The following is a 17,917-nucleotide window of genomic DNA, read 5'->3' on the forward strand; positions in this document are numbered from 1 at the left end:
CAGTAACATTACTCTATGTATTGCTGCATATTCATGAATAACAGGCTATCGTGATACAGTTTTTTTCCAATCTCTGAAGCTTCACTATCAATACTCTTGTGGCTCGTTTCTATCTGGAAGTTTATAGACTAAGTGAAGAGATAAGACACATTTAAGCACATTTAAGTTTAACAAGGTATAACCTGGTATCCACAAATTGCTGAATAATTTGAAATAAAGAGAAAGCTAAAAGGCTACTCAAGTTCTAATAAATTTAACAGAGATGGCAAGGGCAGGACACTCGCAGCAAAAAGGTCATCATGGCCTAAGGTGGCAAAACAACCAAAGAGGAGAGTCCTAGAAATTAATGAGAACAATTCCATAAATCTTCCTATATATAGATGGTCTTGTCCTCTTTTCTAAAGGATAGAAGAGTGGTATACCCACATGGAGAGCTCTAATATTCATTTCCTCAAATGTTCTCCATAATGTAATTTTTATTCAAAGACACACGCAACTTACTAACTTGGTGGTTTATTGTTTTTGTTGTTGTTGTTTGTTTGCAAAATGGGTTGGTAATAAGCCCTCATTTCTACCTTCTGTCCATAAAGTTTAATAAAGAGTCCCTAAGTTACAAAAGAATTGTCCCAGGAATACTGGTACACTAGGTGTAAAATTTTAAAACACATTTTCTAATGAAATCAATATAATCAATAGTAGTTGGGTCTCTAACTGGGTCCTTAGATGCTTACAAGCAAAAAACACAACCTGGTGTTATGGAGATACTTGTTTTGGATGAAGAGATTTCTTTCCTGCTTCTGCCTGTGATAGAAGCAACAAATGTAATCTGAAGTCTTGGAGATTTATATGAGAAGGTGAAAACTCCAAGCAGAATTAGCAAAATATAAGAACTACAAATATGTGTGCTATGCTAGCCAAGAAGGGAGATCCTATGAAGGGAGGTCATTCATATAGCAGATAATCTTAAATGGCAGCTTTAAGAAAGGAAGGGCTTACCGAAACAGTTCTGTACACCAGCCTACCACCCTAACGTATAATTTATCTGAAAAATAATCTAGAAGAATTTAAATGATTAAACTTTTTGGAATCCATTCTATAATTTTATGCATGCAACTTTCTATGCAATTGCCATATATTCAACAGTCCCTGCCAGCTCCCAAACCAGAAGGAGGGCAATATGGTAAAAGCCAAAAAAAAGTAATTAATATAATGTCTGAACATAGGTTTGTCAAGCAAAATAGAATGAGGTAAGAGTGCCAGGTGTCTTTTCAGGCTTCAACATTTTATTCATTAAATACAGATATAAAAGCATTTACTCTAGATAACTCCATATCATGTGTGTCATAACATAATAGTCAACAGTCACTATTTTGTGTTATATTAAAAATGTAAAATACAAAGAATATCTGTGTGGTTAAAAACAACAGTGACCTACTTCTTTAAATTTCTCATAATTTTTTATTTTTATGCTAAGAAGTTTTAACAAAATGAGATTCTGGTAATGATTTCAGTATTTCTTACCCGTTCAATTCTTTCTCTGGTCCTTTCAGTTCCTACAGGAACTTCATGAATATGATAATGGCAGCAAAGGAAGCTCATGACAGGATCAGGTGCATCAAATAATTCTCGCAAGTAAGAGAAAAATCCATATGGTCTGAAACAGAAAGTACTTACTAGATTTTTCTTCTTAAAAGAAAATCATTTACAGAAATCTGATAGTTGAGACGTGGCAAACAATAAAATATAAATTAATGATGGTATGACAAAAATTTATATTTTAAAATCAATATTAAGTGATTAATGTTGAGACTTCCTCCCTTGTCAGAAAAGTTTAATATATTTATGATTAAAACTATTAATCTTTTTTGTTTCTTCCATTGCTTTTATATTTAGAATGTTTACTTACACCCAGAATTAAGATATTTATTTATTAACTGTTTTATAATTGCAAATTTTCCATTTAGTCCTTCTGGACATTACTTCTGCATTATGAAGTGATGACCGGTTTGACTTTCCCAATACCTAACCAACTATCTTAGTATCTTTTATGAAACAGTCCAGTATTATTCCACTGATCTGAAACATCACCAGTAAATATTCCATGGTTTGTCTGTTCCTAGTTTCATTCTTTTAAACTTAAGCAGAGATCCTAAAAGGGAATGATACAGCCTATAAGATACTTATGTAAGAGAGGTATTTAAGAGCTAAATGGTTACTCAATATTCAAAGTAACAGGTTAATTCTAAAAATATTTTTGAGACTTACTTTAGCTCATTCAGAGATCTTGAAGGTGCTTTGTCTGCGTATGAACTCTTGGGAGCAATGACAGCATTTACTCTCAATTTTTTATTGTCACGAATCTGAATATAAGGGAAAAAACATTTTACTTAGCATACACTATCAAAATGATTTTTAAAGTTACATTCCTACTGTATAAGATGATCAAAACTGTATATTTAATGGTACTTTCAAGAAAATGTTTTAGTGCGATAAGGACATTATAATTACATGTTTGTACAGAAAGAATTTCAGTGAAAATAGAGCACATTTAAGAGTTAAGGAAGCTCTTCCAAAAAACGAGAGGAAATGCAAGACATTTCCCACATCATTTTATGATTCCAGCATAATCTTGATACCAAAACCTGACAAAAAACACTATCCCTCATTAATACATATGCAGAAGTCCTTTACAAAATATTACTACACAGAATACAGCAATATGTAAACAGCACACATAACCAAGTAGAGTTTCTCAGAGAAATGCGAGATTGATATATTTCAGAAACCAATCTAGGGCACCTGGGTGGCTCAGTGGTTGAGCATCTGCCTTTGGCTCAAGTCGTGATTCCAGGGTCCTGAAATTAAGTCCCCTCCCCAACAGGGAGCCTGCCTCTCTCTCTCTCCCTCTCTCTCTCTCTCTCCCTCTCTCTCTCTCATGAATAAACAAATAATCTTTAAAAAAAATCTAATTTATGTCCACAGAATAGAGTACAAAAGCCAAACGATCATTCCAGAAGATGCGGAAAAATATGATAAATTCTCAGCAAACTAGGAACAGAAGGCAACTTCATCTATGGTAACTGTATAGCAGACACAATACTTCTTACACGATAAGATGCTAATGGTATTCTATAGTAGATATTACAGGAGGCAGTTATATACAATAAATTTCACAATGTAAAATGAACAGTCAGACATGTGGGAAGTAGTTTTGGTCCTGAAGCTATGGAAAGTTACTTAGCACACACACAAAAAGGTCAAAATTTCAGGATCTCCTGTCACATTATCCATATAGGATTCAAATCTCTAGCACAGAAGCAGCATGAGTTTTTTACTTAAAAAAAAAAAGGTACCCAGTGTAGGCTAAGCAGACCATTTCCAACAGAAAACATCTAACTGCACCTGACTGAATGCCCTTCGCAACATGCCATTTATCAGACTTGTAATGCAAGTAACCTACTTCTTCAGACCAAAAACTCATTGGCTAAGCTTAAATAATCCTAAACTACACAAATGTCTAACTTTCTGGAGTCCATTCTGTAATTTTATACATGCAACTTTATGCAATTACCATATATTCAACATTTCCTGCCAACTCCCAAACCAGAAGGAGGGCAATATGGTAAAAGCCAAAAAAAGTAGGGATTCTTTCCAATCACTAGTGTACCACAGAAACAGAGGACCCCACTTGAGGTGATTCAGGGTCCTGTCCTCATTTACACTTGTTAGCAAAGATTTAAAGCAAAATCTAAACCTAATCTTTAGGGCTTTTATTTTTATTTTTTTTTAAATTTTTTATTTCTGATAGCCACACACACAGAGAGAGAGAGAGGCAGAGACACAGGCAGAGGGAGAAGCAGGCTCCACGCACCGGGAGCCCGACGTGGGACTCGATCCCGGGTCTCCAGGATCGCGCCCTGGGCCAAAGGCAGGTGCTAAACCGCTGCGCCACCCAGGGATCCCCCTCTTTAGGGCTTTTAAAAGAAGGTGGCATATGCAAAAGGAAAGAAATCTTACTGATAGTAACAACAGCTAACAATATATATTTTATAGATAATCACATACAATAAAAATAATTGCAAACAAGCACTGTTCTGTATACTTTTTTTTACTTATTAAGAGATTTAATCCTTACAACCACCTTTTGAAGTAGATAATATATCTACATTTTACAGATAAAGAAATTATGGCACAAAACATTTAGGAAACTTGCCCAATTTAGTAGCAAAGCCAGAATTCAAATCTTGGCAGCCTATCTATAGAGTCTATGCTCCAAACTACTAAGCCACATTGCCTTTTAGTGGCTTAGATTCTCTGTGGTGTTTTTGTAGCCAGATATAGAATTCTCATTCTTTCTGAAGAGGTTTTATATAAAAGCAACAACATACTGATTCCCATGCTCCCTATCAGGAAATGTATTGGAATGAACTTGGCTTTTCTTTAAGACCAACGGCCCATCATTATGTTTTTTCCCTCTTAAAACAGTATGAATTATTCTTACTAACTCCAAATAACTTCAAAACATGTTACAGATGTAATTATGAGCTGTTTCTTTTCTTGCAAAACAAATTCATTCCCCAATAATGACATATATAAAAAAGAAATTTGCAAAATTGAATGATTTTACACAAGAGTTACTGCTGGTATAATTAGTTGCTATTTTTTGCTTTAGTTTGAACTTAAAAACTTACGGACAGAAAATAAGCACTAGGTGAGTCAAAGTATGTTGATTACTTGCCTCTTTGAGGAAAATCTCCATATCTTCTTGACTCTCAAATACAAAAGCTCTCAAGTCATTTGATGAAATATGATTTTCAATATACTTGGCATTTTTATTATCCTTCATATTGATCTAAAAAAAAGAAAATATAAGTTAATTCTCATGAAATTCAAACTGATTACTAGGACATAATTTTACTTTGATTTGTTTAGTCAAATTAAATTTAATACTTGAGGGGGAAAAAAAAATACTTGAGGGGGGGAAAAGATTTTGGTATGAAGACTCAACACTTTAAAACCTCTACTAAATTTAGCACCCAGAAACATCTAACAATACATAGTAAAACAAAAGCCAAGACTTGAATAAGTACCTAATGCATATTAATTTTGATTCTAGCTAAAAAAATAACTACAGTCCCTTCTAGTCAACTCATTGAAAATATCTGAAATAGGCTTAGACTGTAATCTAAGGACAAAAATATTAAAAGTTTGGGGATAGATGAGAAATGTTTATTAATCTTCAAGAGGAAGTCATACTATACCTGGCAATAACAATCAGTACAAAAACACAAACAAAACTTTAAGAAACTAATGAAAAGACACTTGGTATGAATTAATTTTAACAGTGCTTTCAAGAGAAATCCTAGGCTTGTACCACTAAAGCATAAGCTTTAGGATTTACCTTTTTAAGTATTAACAAACCAGGCACTTTCTGCATGTGAGGCTCAATGCTATGGGAAAAACACTAAGATAAGTGAAGACAGGTTGTTTTAAGACTCTTTGCAGATAAGTATGCTGAAAAGTAGAGAACAATAGAGTTCTATAACAGAGGTGTCTATAAAGTACTGTCTTATGGAATTTTGGCGGGGAGGGGGGAGATGGATTTACCTTCAGCACATGGAAATCAGCTTTCTTGAAAAAATAAAGATTTATGAAAGAGAAGGAAGGTATTTATGTACCATATATATAAAATACAACATATTAGTTTAGAGCTAAAACTCTGGGGTTGGACAGATGTTGCTTCAAATCACGTACCACTTAACTCTCTCAGTTTTAATTCTTTTCCAAAATGGGTACAGTAAAATAGTATCTCAGGAATAAATGTGGATTAAGAGAGCACAAAGAAATTTAGTACAGGGACGCCTGGGTGGCTCAGCGGTTGAGCATCTGCCTTTGGCTCAAGGCATGATCCCAGAGTCCTGGGATCCAGTCCCACATCAAGGCTCTCCGCGGGGAGCCTGCCTCTCCCTCTGCCTGTGTCTCTGCCTCTCTCTCTCTCTCTCTGTGTGTTGTCTCTCATGAATAAATAAGATCTTTAAAAAAAAATTAGTACAATGCTTATCACATAAATATCAGCAACTACTACTCTCTATTTAAAAAAAACCACCACCACAAAACATCAGCACAAAAACTGGGAACAGATACACAAGCAAACAAAACATAAAATACCTGGACATTAAACACTATAGAAATTTAGCTTCTCTCATTTCACAATTTCATTTTGGTACCAAATTTGGTACTTTCATTAGAAGCAGTGGTACAAATTAAAGAAAATGTTAAGTGAGTGTTAGCTACAACTTATAGAAAGAGTAACGTGACTGCAGGAAGTCACCTTTTTAAAATAGTTGTGGATAAGGCAGCCAAGACTGAGCTCTCATTATCACTCTCCTTTTTCAAAAAGACTTTTCTGGGGTCTCAATCTCATGTAAGTTGGTTACATGGTCATTCAACTCTTCGAAGAATTTCACCTGCTCATTTAGATAATGAATCTGAAAAAAGCCTCAAGAGTAGGAGGTCATTCCTGTCCCTGCCCACTTTGTGCACTTCCAGTAGTAACTGAGTTATTCCCCACCCCACCCCACCCCCCATAATATGCAAATTGCATTGCACTCAGTCTGGCTTCCTGACATCTTGAAGGAAGGAAGATTTCACCACTTTGCTGGTTCTGCAGCTTCATCAGCTACTTAACATGCTCTTCCTTGTGAGACTGGTAAAGAAAATATTTGGCAAAGTTCAAGGTCACTTCTTCACAACACAGCAAAGACAGAGAGAGGCGGACAGAGGAGATGCAGCACTCCAAGGTGATCGGGCAATTGATGGCATGCATGGTTCAGTTTTTTAACACAAATCTTTCTATACACCCTATCCGATAACCTATTGTATAGTTCATTAATAGGTCATAAATATCCTCTTATATTAACTAAGACCTAGAGTGACATTTTTAATGGCTGCATAGTATTCCATCCAATGAATGTAGAATACTTTATATAACTAATCAATATATTTGGAAATTCTGTTCTTTGCACTCCACTATCATTGTGCTGTTATGAACACTGCTGTGAGGAGCAGAACCATAAACACATCTCTGTACACTTCTCTCATTGTATATTGGAATGGTTAGACATAACTCATGGAAATGGATTGCTAGTTGCCAAGTCATATGGCTAAAATTTTAAGTTTATAGATTGCTAACTTGCCTACATGGGTGACATTTCAACTAGCTATTGAAAGGTTAGTTAAGTATGTGTGCATCAGGGTAGGGAAGGGGGTGGGGGATGAGGAAACATAGTTGGAAGAAGGTAGGAAAGGTAAAGGGTTACCCCAGAAAGGATAAAAAAGCAAGAGTATATATCTTTTTATCTCAAAGATTCAAATGCAATTTGAATGTAAATATACACCAGTTAGTAATCCCTCTCGGTGACAAGCTACTATTAGGAGATCAAATGAAAAAAAGATGGCAAATTCACTTAAGCTGTGAATTAAAATTTTGAGGTTGACATTTTAATTAAAATCTGTTGACAATTACTTGCATTATAATTTATTATGTTAAGGATCAAAATATTTTCTTATATTTTCTTTCAGTCCTTACCAGATTAATCAAAACAATAATGTCTGCATCCAAAATAGATATTCCCTTCTTGATCTGGCAAAAATACTCTACTAATACATACCTGAGCAAGAAGAGAATACAGTATTATGCATATTAATTTTGCTAATATAATCTAAGATATAAAAAAGACAACTACATGAAATGATCTTAAATAAAGAATAATACAAACATGAATTACAGAAAATAGAAGTTTTCACGAATCCTGCAAGGCTCTATAGTACATTCTTTTCTTAAAAAAAAAAAAAAAAAAAAAAAAAAAAAAAAACCCACCAAGAACGATCCTTAAGTCATTTCTTCGTAAGTTTTAGGTTTATATTATACCGAAATATATCATTTCCAAGGAATGTGGTTTTTACTTTATTTTCTCTTTCCATGGCCAAAGTTATTACTTAAAATATTTTAGATGGAAATCACCCTAGCCATTCCATGGCCACATTTCATTAAATGATTTATTAAATACAGATTATTTATTAAATACAGCTGATTTATTAAATACAGCTATTCTTAATGACTCATTATCAAAAAGAGCCATCTATCAAAGGTTTATAAGGTCAAGAGACTGCTGGTTGCATTCTCAGAATCCTTGGAATGCTCTATTATTTGTAGGTGATTTTCTCCTCTATCTTCTGTTAATTCCTCCAATCAACACAGTTATTTATAGCAGTTCTTAGCTTGTGGGCAGCATTTAATCTCTTGCCTGCTATAACCTAAGAATAACAACTGCCAGAAGGAACTAGCTAAGCAAACTCATTTTATACATGATTCTTGGTCGATAAGCTAACAGTTTCATAATCTTTCTAGACAAAGCTCAAAGATTTATTGGTCAAAAATCAGGTACGGATTCAGCAGCATACCAAGAGCCACAAGTTTGATCATGGAAAACCAGGGTTTTGATAACACTAAGAATTCTTAAAACAACAAAAAACCATGACAACTACAATAATAAAACTAACAGATGCTACCAAGATGAACAAAATTTCTTACCGTGAGCATTATAGGCTCACATACTCTTTGCTTAAATTTGTCCCGGTTATTTCTCAGCCACAAAACAGCATCATATGTATCACGGTATCTTTGTCTCAACTTATCTTCCTTCTGATTCATAAGATTGTCAAACCGTACAATATTATCACCTACACCTAAAAAAGGAAGACAAAATTATTATTTCTCTGAAAATTTTAATCAGTGACATAATTCACTGGTAATATAAAAGGGTGTCTTAGATCTGAAAGTTAGCAACACCCTCAGCAACTACCCCCCACAGTGAGAAAGCAACACCCTGGACAAAAAAAATGGTTACCAAATTTCCAAACATTTGAGAGAAAATATGATCTTTAAGTTACAAAAGTAAGCAAGCAGGTCACATAAAAACCAGTAAGAAAACACTACATTTCCTAACATGAGGCAGCTGCAATAGGCCGTCAAAATTCTGAGCGAAAAATTATTTTCAACCTAGAGTCATATATACCACAAAACTATGAAACAAGGTATTTTGAGGGATGCAGAGACTCTGAAATTATTCCCCAAACAGCTCTCCTTAGGAGGTTACCCAAAGATGTATAAGGGAGTAATGTAAGAAAAACAAATTATGTATGAAAACATTAATATAACAAACCCCATGGAATTCGGGAATAGCTTTATCCAATGCAGAAAAGGATCTTGACAAATCCCAGATGACAGCCACATAAGTGGCTTTGAAAACAATCCATTTAGATGGAAGGAGGGGGAGGGGCAAGGCTCTAAAACTCAAGAGAACGAATGCCTAATCATTTTTTTCTTTTTAAGGAAATGCTAAAGCAAATTTTTTTTTTTTTTAAAGGTAAATTAGGGCAGCCTCGGTGGCTCAGCGGTTTAGCGCTGCCTTCAACCCAGGGTGTGATCCTGGAGACCCGGGATCGAGTCCCATGTCAGGCTCCCTTCGTGGAGTCTGCTTCTCCCTCTACCTGTGTCTCTGCCTCTGTCTTTCTCTGTGTCTCTCATGAATACATAATTAAAATCTTTTAAAAAAAATTTTTAAAGTAAATTAAAACATTTGAAGAAAGCTATCAATGAAAGGAAATCAGATCATAATGCACTACCTGGCTCTGCTGTGAACAAGTTACATACACTGCTGTAATAATATTTCTAGCTTTTAGAATTAACCCATAAACAGATCATATAAAATTTGAAATGGTTCTCAAAAAAATGTTTTCAGCCTTGAAAATATAAAAATGAGTACAAATTAGAGGTCTCAGAACGTCTGAAGTATTTTTAGCTTACAAAGTGTGCATTCTAGCAATACCGACAACTGTTTTGATGGTCCATAGGAAAGAAAAGCAAAGATGAAATTGGACAGGTTTCAAGAGGCAAAAGCTAATGGAAGAGATTTTTTGTTTTTAAAGATTTTACTTATTTATTCAGGAGAGATGGGGGCAGGGGGAAGGGGCTGGGTAGAGACAGAGAGAGAGAAGCAAGCTCCGCGCAAGGAGCCCAATGTTGGACTCAATCCTAAGACTCCAGGACCATGCCCTGGGCCAAAGGCAGGCGCTCAACTGCTGAACCACCCAGGCGTCCCATGATAGAAGATTCTGAAGACAAATGAAGAGCTTAAATTTGATCTGATAAATAACAGTGAGTGACTTTGTGAAGAAAATAAAGGAAAGCATTTTTAGAGAATTAAATCAACTATAATAATCTAACACAGCAATTGTTAGCCAGTGCCAAAGCATGGTATATACTACCTATAGGTGATTAAAGGTGTTAACTTGGAAAACCAAGCTGAGCTTCCTCAACAAAGGGATTTGAGATGCTAAAGACATGGTACCACGGGAAGAAGAAAGCCCATCAACAGAAATAGATCTCCATTTTATAAACACCTCTTCACTCTAAGTTTCATAAACTTACTCTTTCTCTCCTTCTCTAGGCTTTCCTTCTCTCCTCGCTTATCAATCACCTCGCCTTCACATAATGCCTTTTCATCTTGAACTCGTCTCAAATCATTTGTAATGGCATCGATCTGGGGCTGAAGATTCTCACAGTTTTCTGTAGTCTTCAGTTCATTCTGCAAATCTTCTATCATCTTCCGAGTGTTACTTATCCTCCTTTGTCGGTCGTGTTCTTCATTCTGTTTTACCGTTAATGCCTGCTGAAGTTCCTCAATCTGATAAAACAAAGATAGAATGGTACGGGAGATTGTTTTTTCTCTTGCTTTGTAAGGTTTTTATAGTACGTACAGTATCTAAAATACAAACAACCTAAGAACATGGGTGTTTCCCCTCACTAAAAGGTATTCTGCTGTGATTATAGTGTTACTCCTATCAGAACACTTGTTACCTTTGTTTTATTTGTTCATAATATATCCTAAGTACCGAACACAGTGCTTAGCATATAATTAGCACTTATAAAATATTTGCTCGACAAACAAAATATGTATAAAGCCAATTCGCAGATTTCTAAATACTGACAGTAAATAAATTCATACTATACACCAGAAGACCACAATTAAAATAGCATTTACATGGTAGAGATGACAAAGATTACATACATCACTCCTGAGAGAAAGAGTGAGAAAGTGAAAGAACATGAGCAGAGGGGAAGATAGAGAGAAGCAGGTTCCCCGCTGAGCAGAAAGCCTGATATGGGGCTCAATCCCAGAACCCTGAAATCATGAGCTGAGCTGAAGGCAGACACTTAACTGACTGAGTCATCCAGGCGCCCATCAAAACTATTTTAACAAAATTATTCACTAATACTTGAAATTAATATTTTAAGATTTTAATCCTCTATGTATGTTTAGATATGTTGACATTTTCAAAGTAAATTATTTTTAAAAAACCAAGATTATAGAGGTCAGTGGATTTTTATCAAGATCATACAAGGTCTACCTAAGAATTAAGACTTAAAGACACACATGCATACACATGCAAAAATACACATGTATACAACCCTATTTTTACAAAAATAGAATTCTGTAATGGTCCTATCTACTCCCTTTCTCCCTCCCCATTATAAAAAAGTAGGAACAAATTCATCACAGAAAACATGAAAAATACAAACTTTTAATAAAAATCTATACTGCCCTTAAACATTTATATTTTCATACCTACTTATATCTTTCCATATAGAATGTACATGTTTTACTAAATGGCATCACTAAATATGTATTAAGAGCAGTTTCTCATTTCTCCCATGTTGCAGGCAAAACAAAATTTTGTTATCTATGTAATGTCAAGTAGATATAACACACTTTGTCCAATCATTCCTTACTGTTGGACATTTGGGTTGGTATCAATTTTTCCTTTCTAAAAATTTAACTTTGTGTCAAGAAAATGAACTGAAATATCCAAAATCCCCTCTCCTATACCAAACATACAAATGACAGAAATATTTTTAAAATTAAGGTATGTATCTGTGGCTGAAAATTAACAATGTTCAATGGACCTAAAAGAAGGAAGGAGATAAGATGCCACAGCATCCAACCAGGAAACCCTGAAGTCCAAGGCAATGAGAATAAAAAGGTGTAGAATTAAGAATCACCAAACACATGAGGAAGTCTAGCTTCATGAAAAAAGGACAAGAAATTCAGGAAACAAAACCTGTGCACTCCCAGCAAAACAGAGACCAAGCTACCAAATCTCACTGGGCTACTGACAACTGGGAAGCAGCCCAATGGTCCCTGTCCTTATAGGTTAAGTTTTTCTGAATTCTAATTCATGTGCAGCTCTCATCCAAGAAACTTCCATGACTAATCCCATTTTACTCAGGTTTTAGCTCAAACACTGTAGGTCCAAACTCTTAGATAACCCATCATTTCAATTTCCATGAGTGTTCTCTCTCGTTCTGACACTTAGCTGTTACTGAAAGACACTTCTCCCTAAAGTCCTCTCACGGTGACTTCCTGCCACAATCCTTCAAATAGCTTCAGAACCAAGAGGTGGGGAGGAAGTTAAACTCATTAATCCCTACTTTACTATTTCCTCTATTAACTGAGCCCCCACTTAATTTTCCTTGAAGACCATGGTATAAGGCTTTACCTCTGTTGCTGTGCTAACTACGTCCCTCAAAATCCTTCCTCACTCTATTCATTGATGATTTTAGCCTGCCACTCATTGTTTTACTCTCCATCATGATGCCCATGATTCTGGGGCTTCAACATATGTCCAGAAAAATCAATATAATAACTCTTTGGCCTCTGAGCTCCTGGACTACTTCAACCATCTTTTCCTAAACCCCTCCTCAGCTACCTTCTCCTACTATTTATACTTCAGATCACATAAAACACCAAAAATCATATACCTGAAAACCATTTCTATAATCCTATTCTTTCAGTCTCCTTTACTTCCATCTTACTTACTGTGGTATTCAAATTTTTCTTGGACTCCAGAGGGTCCTGCAATCCAGTGATTCCACTATCTTTTCACAATCCATCATCCCTCTTCATTTCTTTTTTTTCTTTTTAACCTGCTGAAATTCTATACCCCAGCACAAGACTCTGGACCCTCCTCCATTCCTATGTCACATCAGCCAGGAAAGAAAGCAGTCTTTATTGAATCTAACTATATACCTCCTATGTATCTGTATCCAAGCAGCTGAACTAATTGAAGAAACTCTACAAAAACACTTCTTAACTTTGAATTTATGGCCACAAAAACTTAAATAGGAACTCAAAAACTACCAGACAAACCTCTTATATTCTCTACCAAATGTGTGCTCATTCTAAAATGAGTTCACATCTTGGCCTCCTCCTTTCCTCAATCCTTTATTACTACAGGCCCTCTACTCACTCAGCTAATCACTTTGCCTCACACTTCATTAATAGCATAAAATCAGTACTATGATCAAAGGACTTACTATTCCTGCTTTAAAATCCATCACCCTGTCTCCATCTGTACTCACTCCATTTTATCTTGTATAACGTAAGGAGAGTCCTTTTAGTGACCTAAATCTAACCAAGGCTACTCCAAGCAGTGTTTCTCTAATCACTAACAGTGAGGGCCATTTTTTAAAAATTCCGAACCGGGGGGAAGGGCAAGATGGCGGAAGAGTAGGGTCCCCAAATCACCTGTCCCCACCAAATTACCTAGAAAACTTTCAAATTATCCTGAAAATCTATGAATTCAGCCTGAGAATTAAAGAGAGACCAGTGGAATGCAACAGTAAGAGTTCACGCTTCTATCAAGGTAGGAAGACGGGGAGAAAAGAAATAAAGAAACAAAAGGCCTCCAAGGGGGAGGGGCCCCGGGAGGAGCCGGGCTGAGGTCGGGGCGAGTGTCCCCAGGACAGGAGAGCCCCGTCCCGGAGGAGCAGGAGCTGCACCAACCTTCCCGGGCGGAAAGGGGCTCGCGGGGAGTTGGAGCAGGACCCAGGAGGGCGGGGATGCCCTCGGGTTCCCTGGGACAGTAACAGAGCACCTGCGCCCCAGGAGAGTCCTCCGCACGGCGGGCCCGGAGCAGCTCAGAGGGGCTCATGGGGCGGCTCCCCGGTGGGGGCTACGGGGTGGGAGCAGCTCAGAGGGGCTCGGGCGGAGGAAGAGGCTCCGGCGGAGGAAGAGGCTCCGTGCGGAGGGGGCTGCGCAGTTCCAGGAGCAGCTCGCGGGGAGGGGGGGGGGGGGGGGCTCGGGCGGCGGCTCCGCGGAGGGGGCTGCGCAGCAGGAGCCTGAATCCAACAGCGCAGGCTCCGAAGCACAGGGCACCGGGACACAGCCTGGGATCCGGCCTCCCCCGGGACAGGCAGAGGCTGGGAGGGCCCAGGACAGCGAGGACGCTCCTGCCCTGAGCTGAGCAGATCAGCGGCCCCGCCCCGGAGCCTCCAGGCCCTGCAGACGGAGAGCTCCGGAGCTACTGCGGGGGCTGAATCCAGGGCTCCAGAGCTGGCCCCGCCACTGGGGCTGTTCCTCTTGGGGCCTCACGGGGTAAACAACCCCCACTGAGCCCTGCACCAGTCAGGGGGCAGAGCAGCTCCCCCAAGTGCTAACACCTGAAAATCAGCACAACAGGCCCCTCCCCCAGAAGACCAGCTAGACGGGCAAGTTCCAGGGGAAGTCAAGGGACTTAAAGTATACAGAATCAGAAGATACTCCCCCGTGGTTCTTTTGTTTTGTTTTGCTTTTTGATTTGTTTCCTTCCCCCACCCTTTTTTTCCTTTCTTTTTCTCTTTTTCTTCTTTTTTTTCTTCCTTTTTTTCTCCTCTTTTCTTTCCTTCTTTCTCTCCTCTCTTTTCCTCCTTTTCCCAATACAACTTGCTTTTGGCCACTCTGCACTGAGCAAAATGACTAGAAGGAAAACCTCACCTCAAAAGAAAGAATCAGAAACAGTCCTCTCTCCCACAGAGTTACAAAATCTGGATTACAATTCAATGTCAGAAAGCCAATTCAGAAGCACTATTATACAGCTACTGGTGGCTCTAGAAAAAAGCATAAAGGACTCAAGAGACTTCATGACTGCAGAATTTAGAGCTAATCAGGAAGAAATTAAAAATCAATTGAATGAGATGCAATCCAAACTAGAAGTCCTAACAACAAGGGTTAATGAGGTGGAAGAACGAGTGACATAGAAGACAAGTTGATGGCAAAGAGGGAAACTGAGGAAAAAGGAGACAAACAATTAAAAGAGCATGAAGATAGATTAAGGGAAATAAACGACAGCCTGAGGAAGAAAAACCTACGTTTAATTGGGGTTCCCGAGGGCACCGAAAGGGCCAGAGGGCCAGAATATGTATTTGAACAAATTCTAGCTGAAAACTTTCCTAATCTGGGAAGGGAAACAGGCATTCAGATCCAGGAAATAGAGAGATCCCCCCCCTAACATCAATAAAAACCGTTCAACACCTCGACATTTAATAGTGAAGCTTGCAAATTCCAAAGATAAAGAGAAGATCCTTAAAGCAGCAAGAGACAAGAAATCCCTGACTTTTATGGGGAGGAGTATTAGAGTAACAGCAGACCTCTCCACAGAGACCTGGCAGGCCAGAAAGGGCTGGCAGGATATATTCAGGGTCCTAAACGAGAAGAACATGCAACCAAGGATACTTTATCCAGCAAGGCTCTCATTCAAAATGGAAGGAGAGATAAAGAGCTTCCAAGACCAGCAGGAACTGAAAGAATATGTGACCTCCAAACCAGCTCTGCAAGAAATTTTAAGGGGGACTCTTAAAATTCCCCTTTAAGAAGAAGTTCAGTGGAACAATCCACAAAAACAGGACTGAATAGATATCATGATGACACTAAACTCATATCTCTCAATAGTAACTCTGAACATGAACGGGCTTAATGACCCCATCAAAAGGCGCAGGGTTTCAGACTGGATAAAAAAGCAGGACCCATCTATTTGCTGTCTACAAGAGACTCATTTTAGACAGAAGGACACCTACAGCCTGAAAATAAAAGGTTGGAGAACCATTTACCATTAGAATGGTCCTCAAAAGAGAGCAGGGGTAGCCATCCTTATATCAGATAAACTAAAATTTACCCCGAAGACTGTAGTGAGAGATGAAGAGGGACACTATATCATAGTTAAAGGATCTATCCAACAAGAGGACTTAACAATCCTCAATATATATACCCCGAATGTGGGAGCTGCCAAATATATCAATCAATTAATAACCAAAGTGAAGAAATACTTAGATAATAATACACTTCTACTTGGTGACTTCAATCTCGCTTTCTATACTTGATAGGTCTTCTAAACACAACATCTCCAAAGAAACGAGAGCTTTAAATGATACACTGGACCAGATGGATTTCACAGATATCTACAGAACTTTACATCCAAACTCTACTGAATACACATTCTTCTCAAGTGCACATGGAACTTTCTCCAGAACAGACCACATACTGGGTCACAAATTGGGTCTGAACCGATACCAAAAGATTGGGATCGTCCCCTGCATATTCTCAGACCATAATGCCTTGAAATTAGAACTAAATCACAACAAGAAGTTTGGAAGGACCTCAAACACGTGGAGGTTAAGGACCATCCTGCTAAAAGAGGAGAGGGTCAACCAGGAAATTAAGGAAGAATTAAAAAGATTCATGGAAACTAATGAGAATGAAGATCCAACCGTTCAAAATCTTTGGGATGCAGCAAAAGCAGTCCTAAGGGGGAAATACATCGCAATACAAGCATCCATTCAAAAACTGGAAAGAACTCAAATACAAAAGCTAACCTTACACATAAAGGAGCTAGAGAAAAAACAGCAAATAGATCCTACACCCAGGAGAAGAAGAGAGTTAATAAACATTCGAGCAGAACTCAACGAAATGGAGACCAGAAGAACTGTGGAACAGATCAACAGAACCAGGAGTTGGTTCTTTGAAAGAATTAATAAGATAGATAAACCATTAGCCAGCCTTATTAAAAAGAAGAGAGAGAAGACTCAAATTAATAAAATCATGAATGAGAAAGGAGAGATCACTACCAACACCAAGGAAATACAAACGATTTTAAAAACATATTATGAACAGCTATACGCCAATAAATTAGGCAATGTAGAAGTAATGGACGCATTCCTGGAAAGCCACAAACTACCAAAACTGGAACAGGAAGAAATAGAAAACCTGAACAGGCCAATAACCAGGGAGGAAATTGAAGCAGTCATCGAAAACCTCCCAAGACACAAAAGTCCAGGGCCAGATGGCTTCCCAGGGGAATTCTATCAAACGTTTAAAGAAGAAACCATACCTATTCTCCTAAAGCTGTTTGGAAAGATAGAAAGAGATGGAGTACTTCCAAATTCGTTCTATGAGGCCAGCATCACCTTAATTCCAAAACCAGACAAAGACCCCACCAAAAAGGAGAATTACAGACCAATATCCCTGATGAACATGGATGCAAAAATTCTCAACAAGATACTGGCCAATAGGATCCAACAATACATTAAGAAAATTATTCGCCATGACCAAGTAGGATTTATCCCTGGGACACAGCTGGTTCAACACCCGTAAACAATCAATGTGATTCATCATATCAGCAAGAGAAAAACCAAGAACCACATGATCCTCTCATTAGATGCAGAGAAAGCATTTGACAAAATACAGCATCCATTTCTGATCAAAACTCTTCAGAGTGTAGGGATAGAGGGAACATTCCTCAACATCTTAAAAGCCATCTACGAAAAGCCCACAGCAAATATCATTCTCAATGGGGAAACACTGGGAGCCTTTCCCCTAAGATCAGGAACAGGATGTCCACTCTCACCACTGCTATTCAACATGGTACTGGAAGTCCTAGCCTCAGCAATCAGACAACAAAAAGACATTAAAGGCATTCAAATTGGCAAAGAAGTCAAACTCTCCCTCTTGCCGATGACATGATACTCTACATAGAAAACCCA

At 37.8% G+C, this 17,917-nt stretch overlaps 1 protein-coding gene across 3 annotated transcripts in view; it reads right to left on the reverse strand.

The window, feature by feature from the left end:
- SMC5 (structural maintenance of chromosomes 5) overlaps window positions 1-17,917 on the reverse strand; it is a 92,907-nt gene that overhangs the window by 32,049 nt on the left and 42,941 nt on the right. For all 3 annotated transcript variants that reach the window (XM_077907329.1, XM_077907321.1, XM_077907335.1), the window contains exons 9-13: window positions 10,493-10,748; window positions 8,594-8,748; window positions 4,739-4,852; window positions 2,266-2,360; window positions 1,522-1,654 (exon numbers count right to left, since the gene is read on the reverse strand). In XM_077907329.1, the coding sequence (XP_077763455.1) occupies window positions 1,522-1,654; window positions 2,266-2,360; window positions 4,739-4,852; window positions 8,594-8,748; window positions 10,493-10,748 (753 nt within the window). The remainder of the gene's footprint in view (window positions 1-1,521; window positions 1,655-2,265; window positions 2,361-4,738; window positions 4,853-8,593; window positions 8,749-10,492; window positions 10,749-17,917) is intronic.

Source organism: Canis aureus, chromosome 1, assembly GCF_053574225.1.
Source record: "Canis aureus isolate CA01 chromosome 1, VMU_Caureus_v.1.0, whole genome shotgun sequence".
NCBI classification, from domain to species: domain Eukaryota; kingdom Metazoa; phylum Chordata; class Mammalia; order Carnivora; family Canidae; genus Canis; species Canis aureus.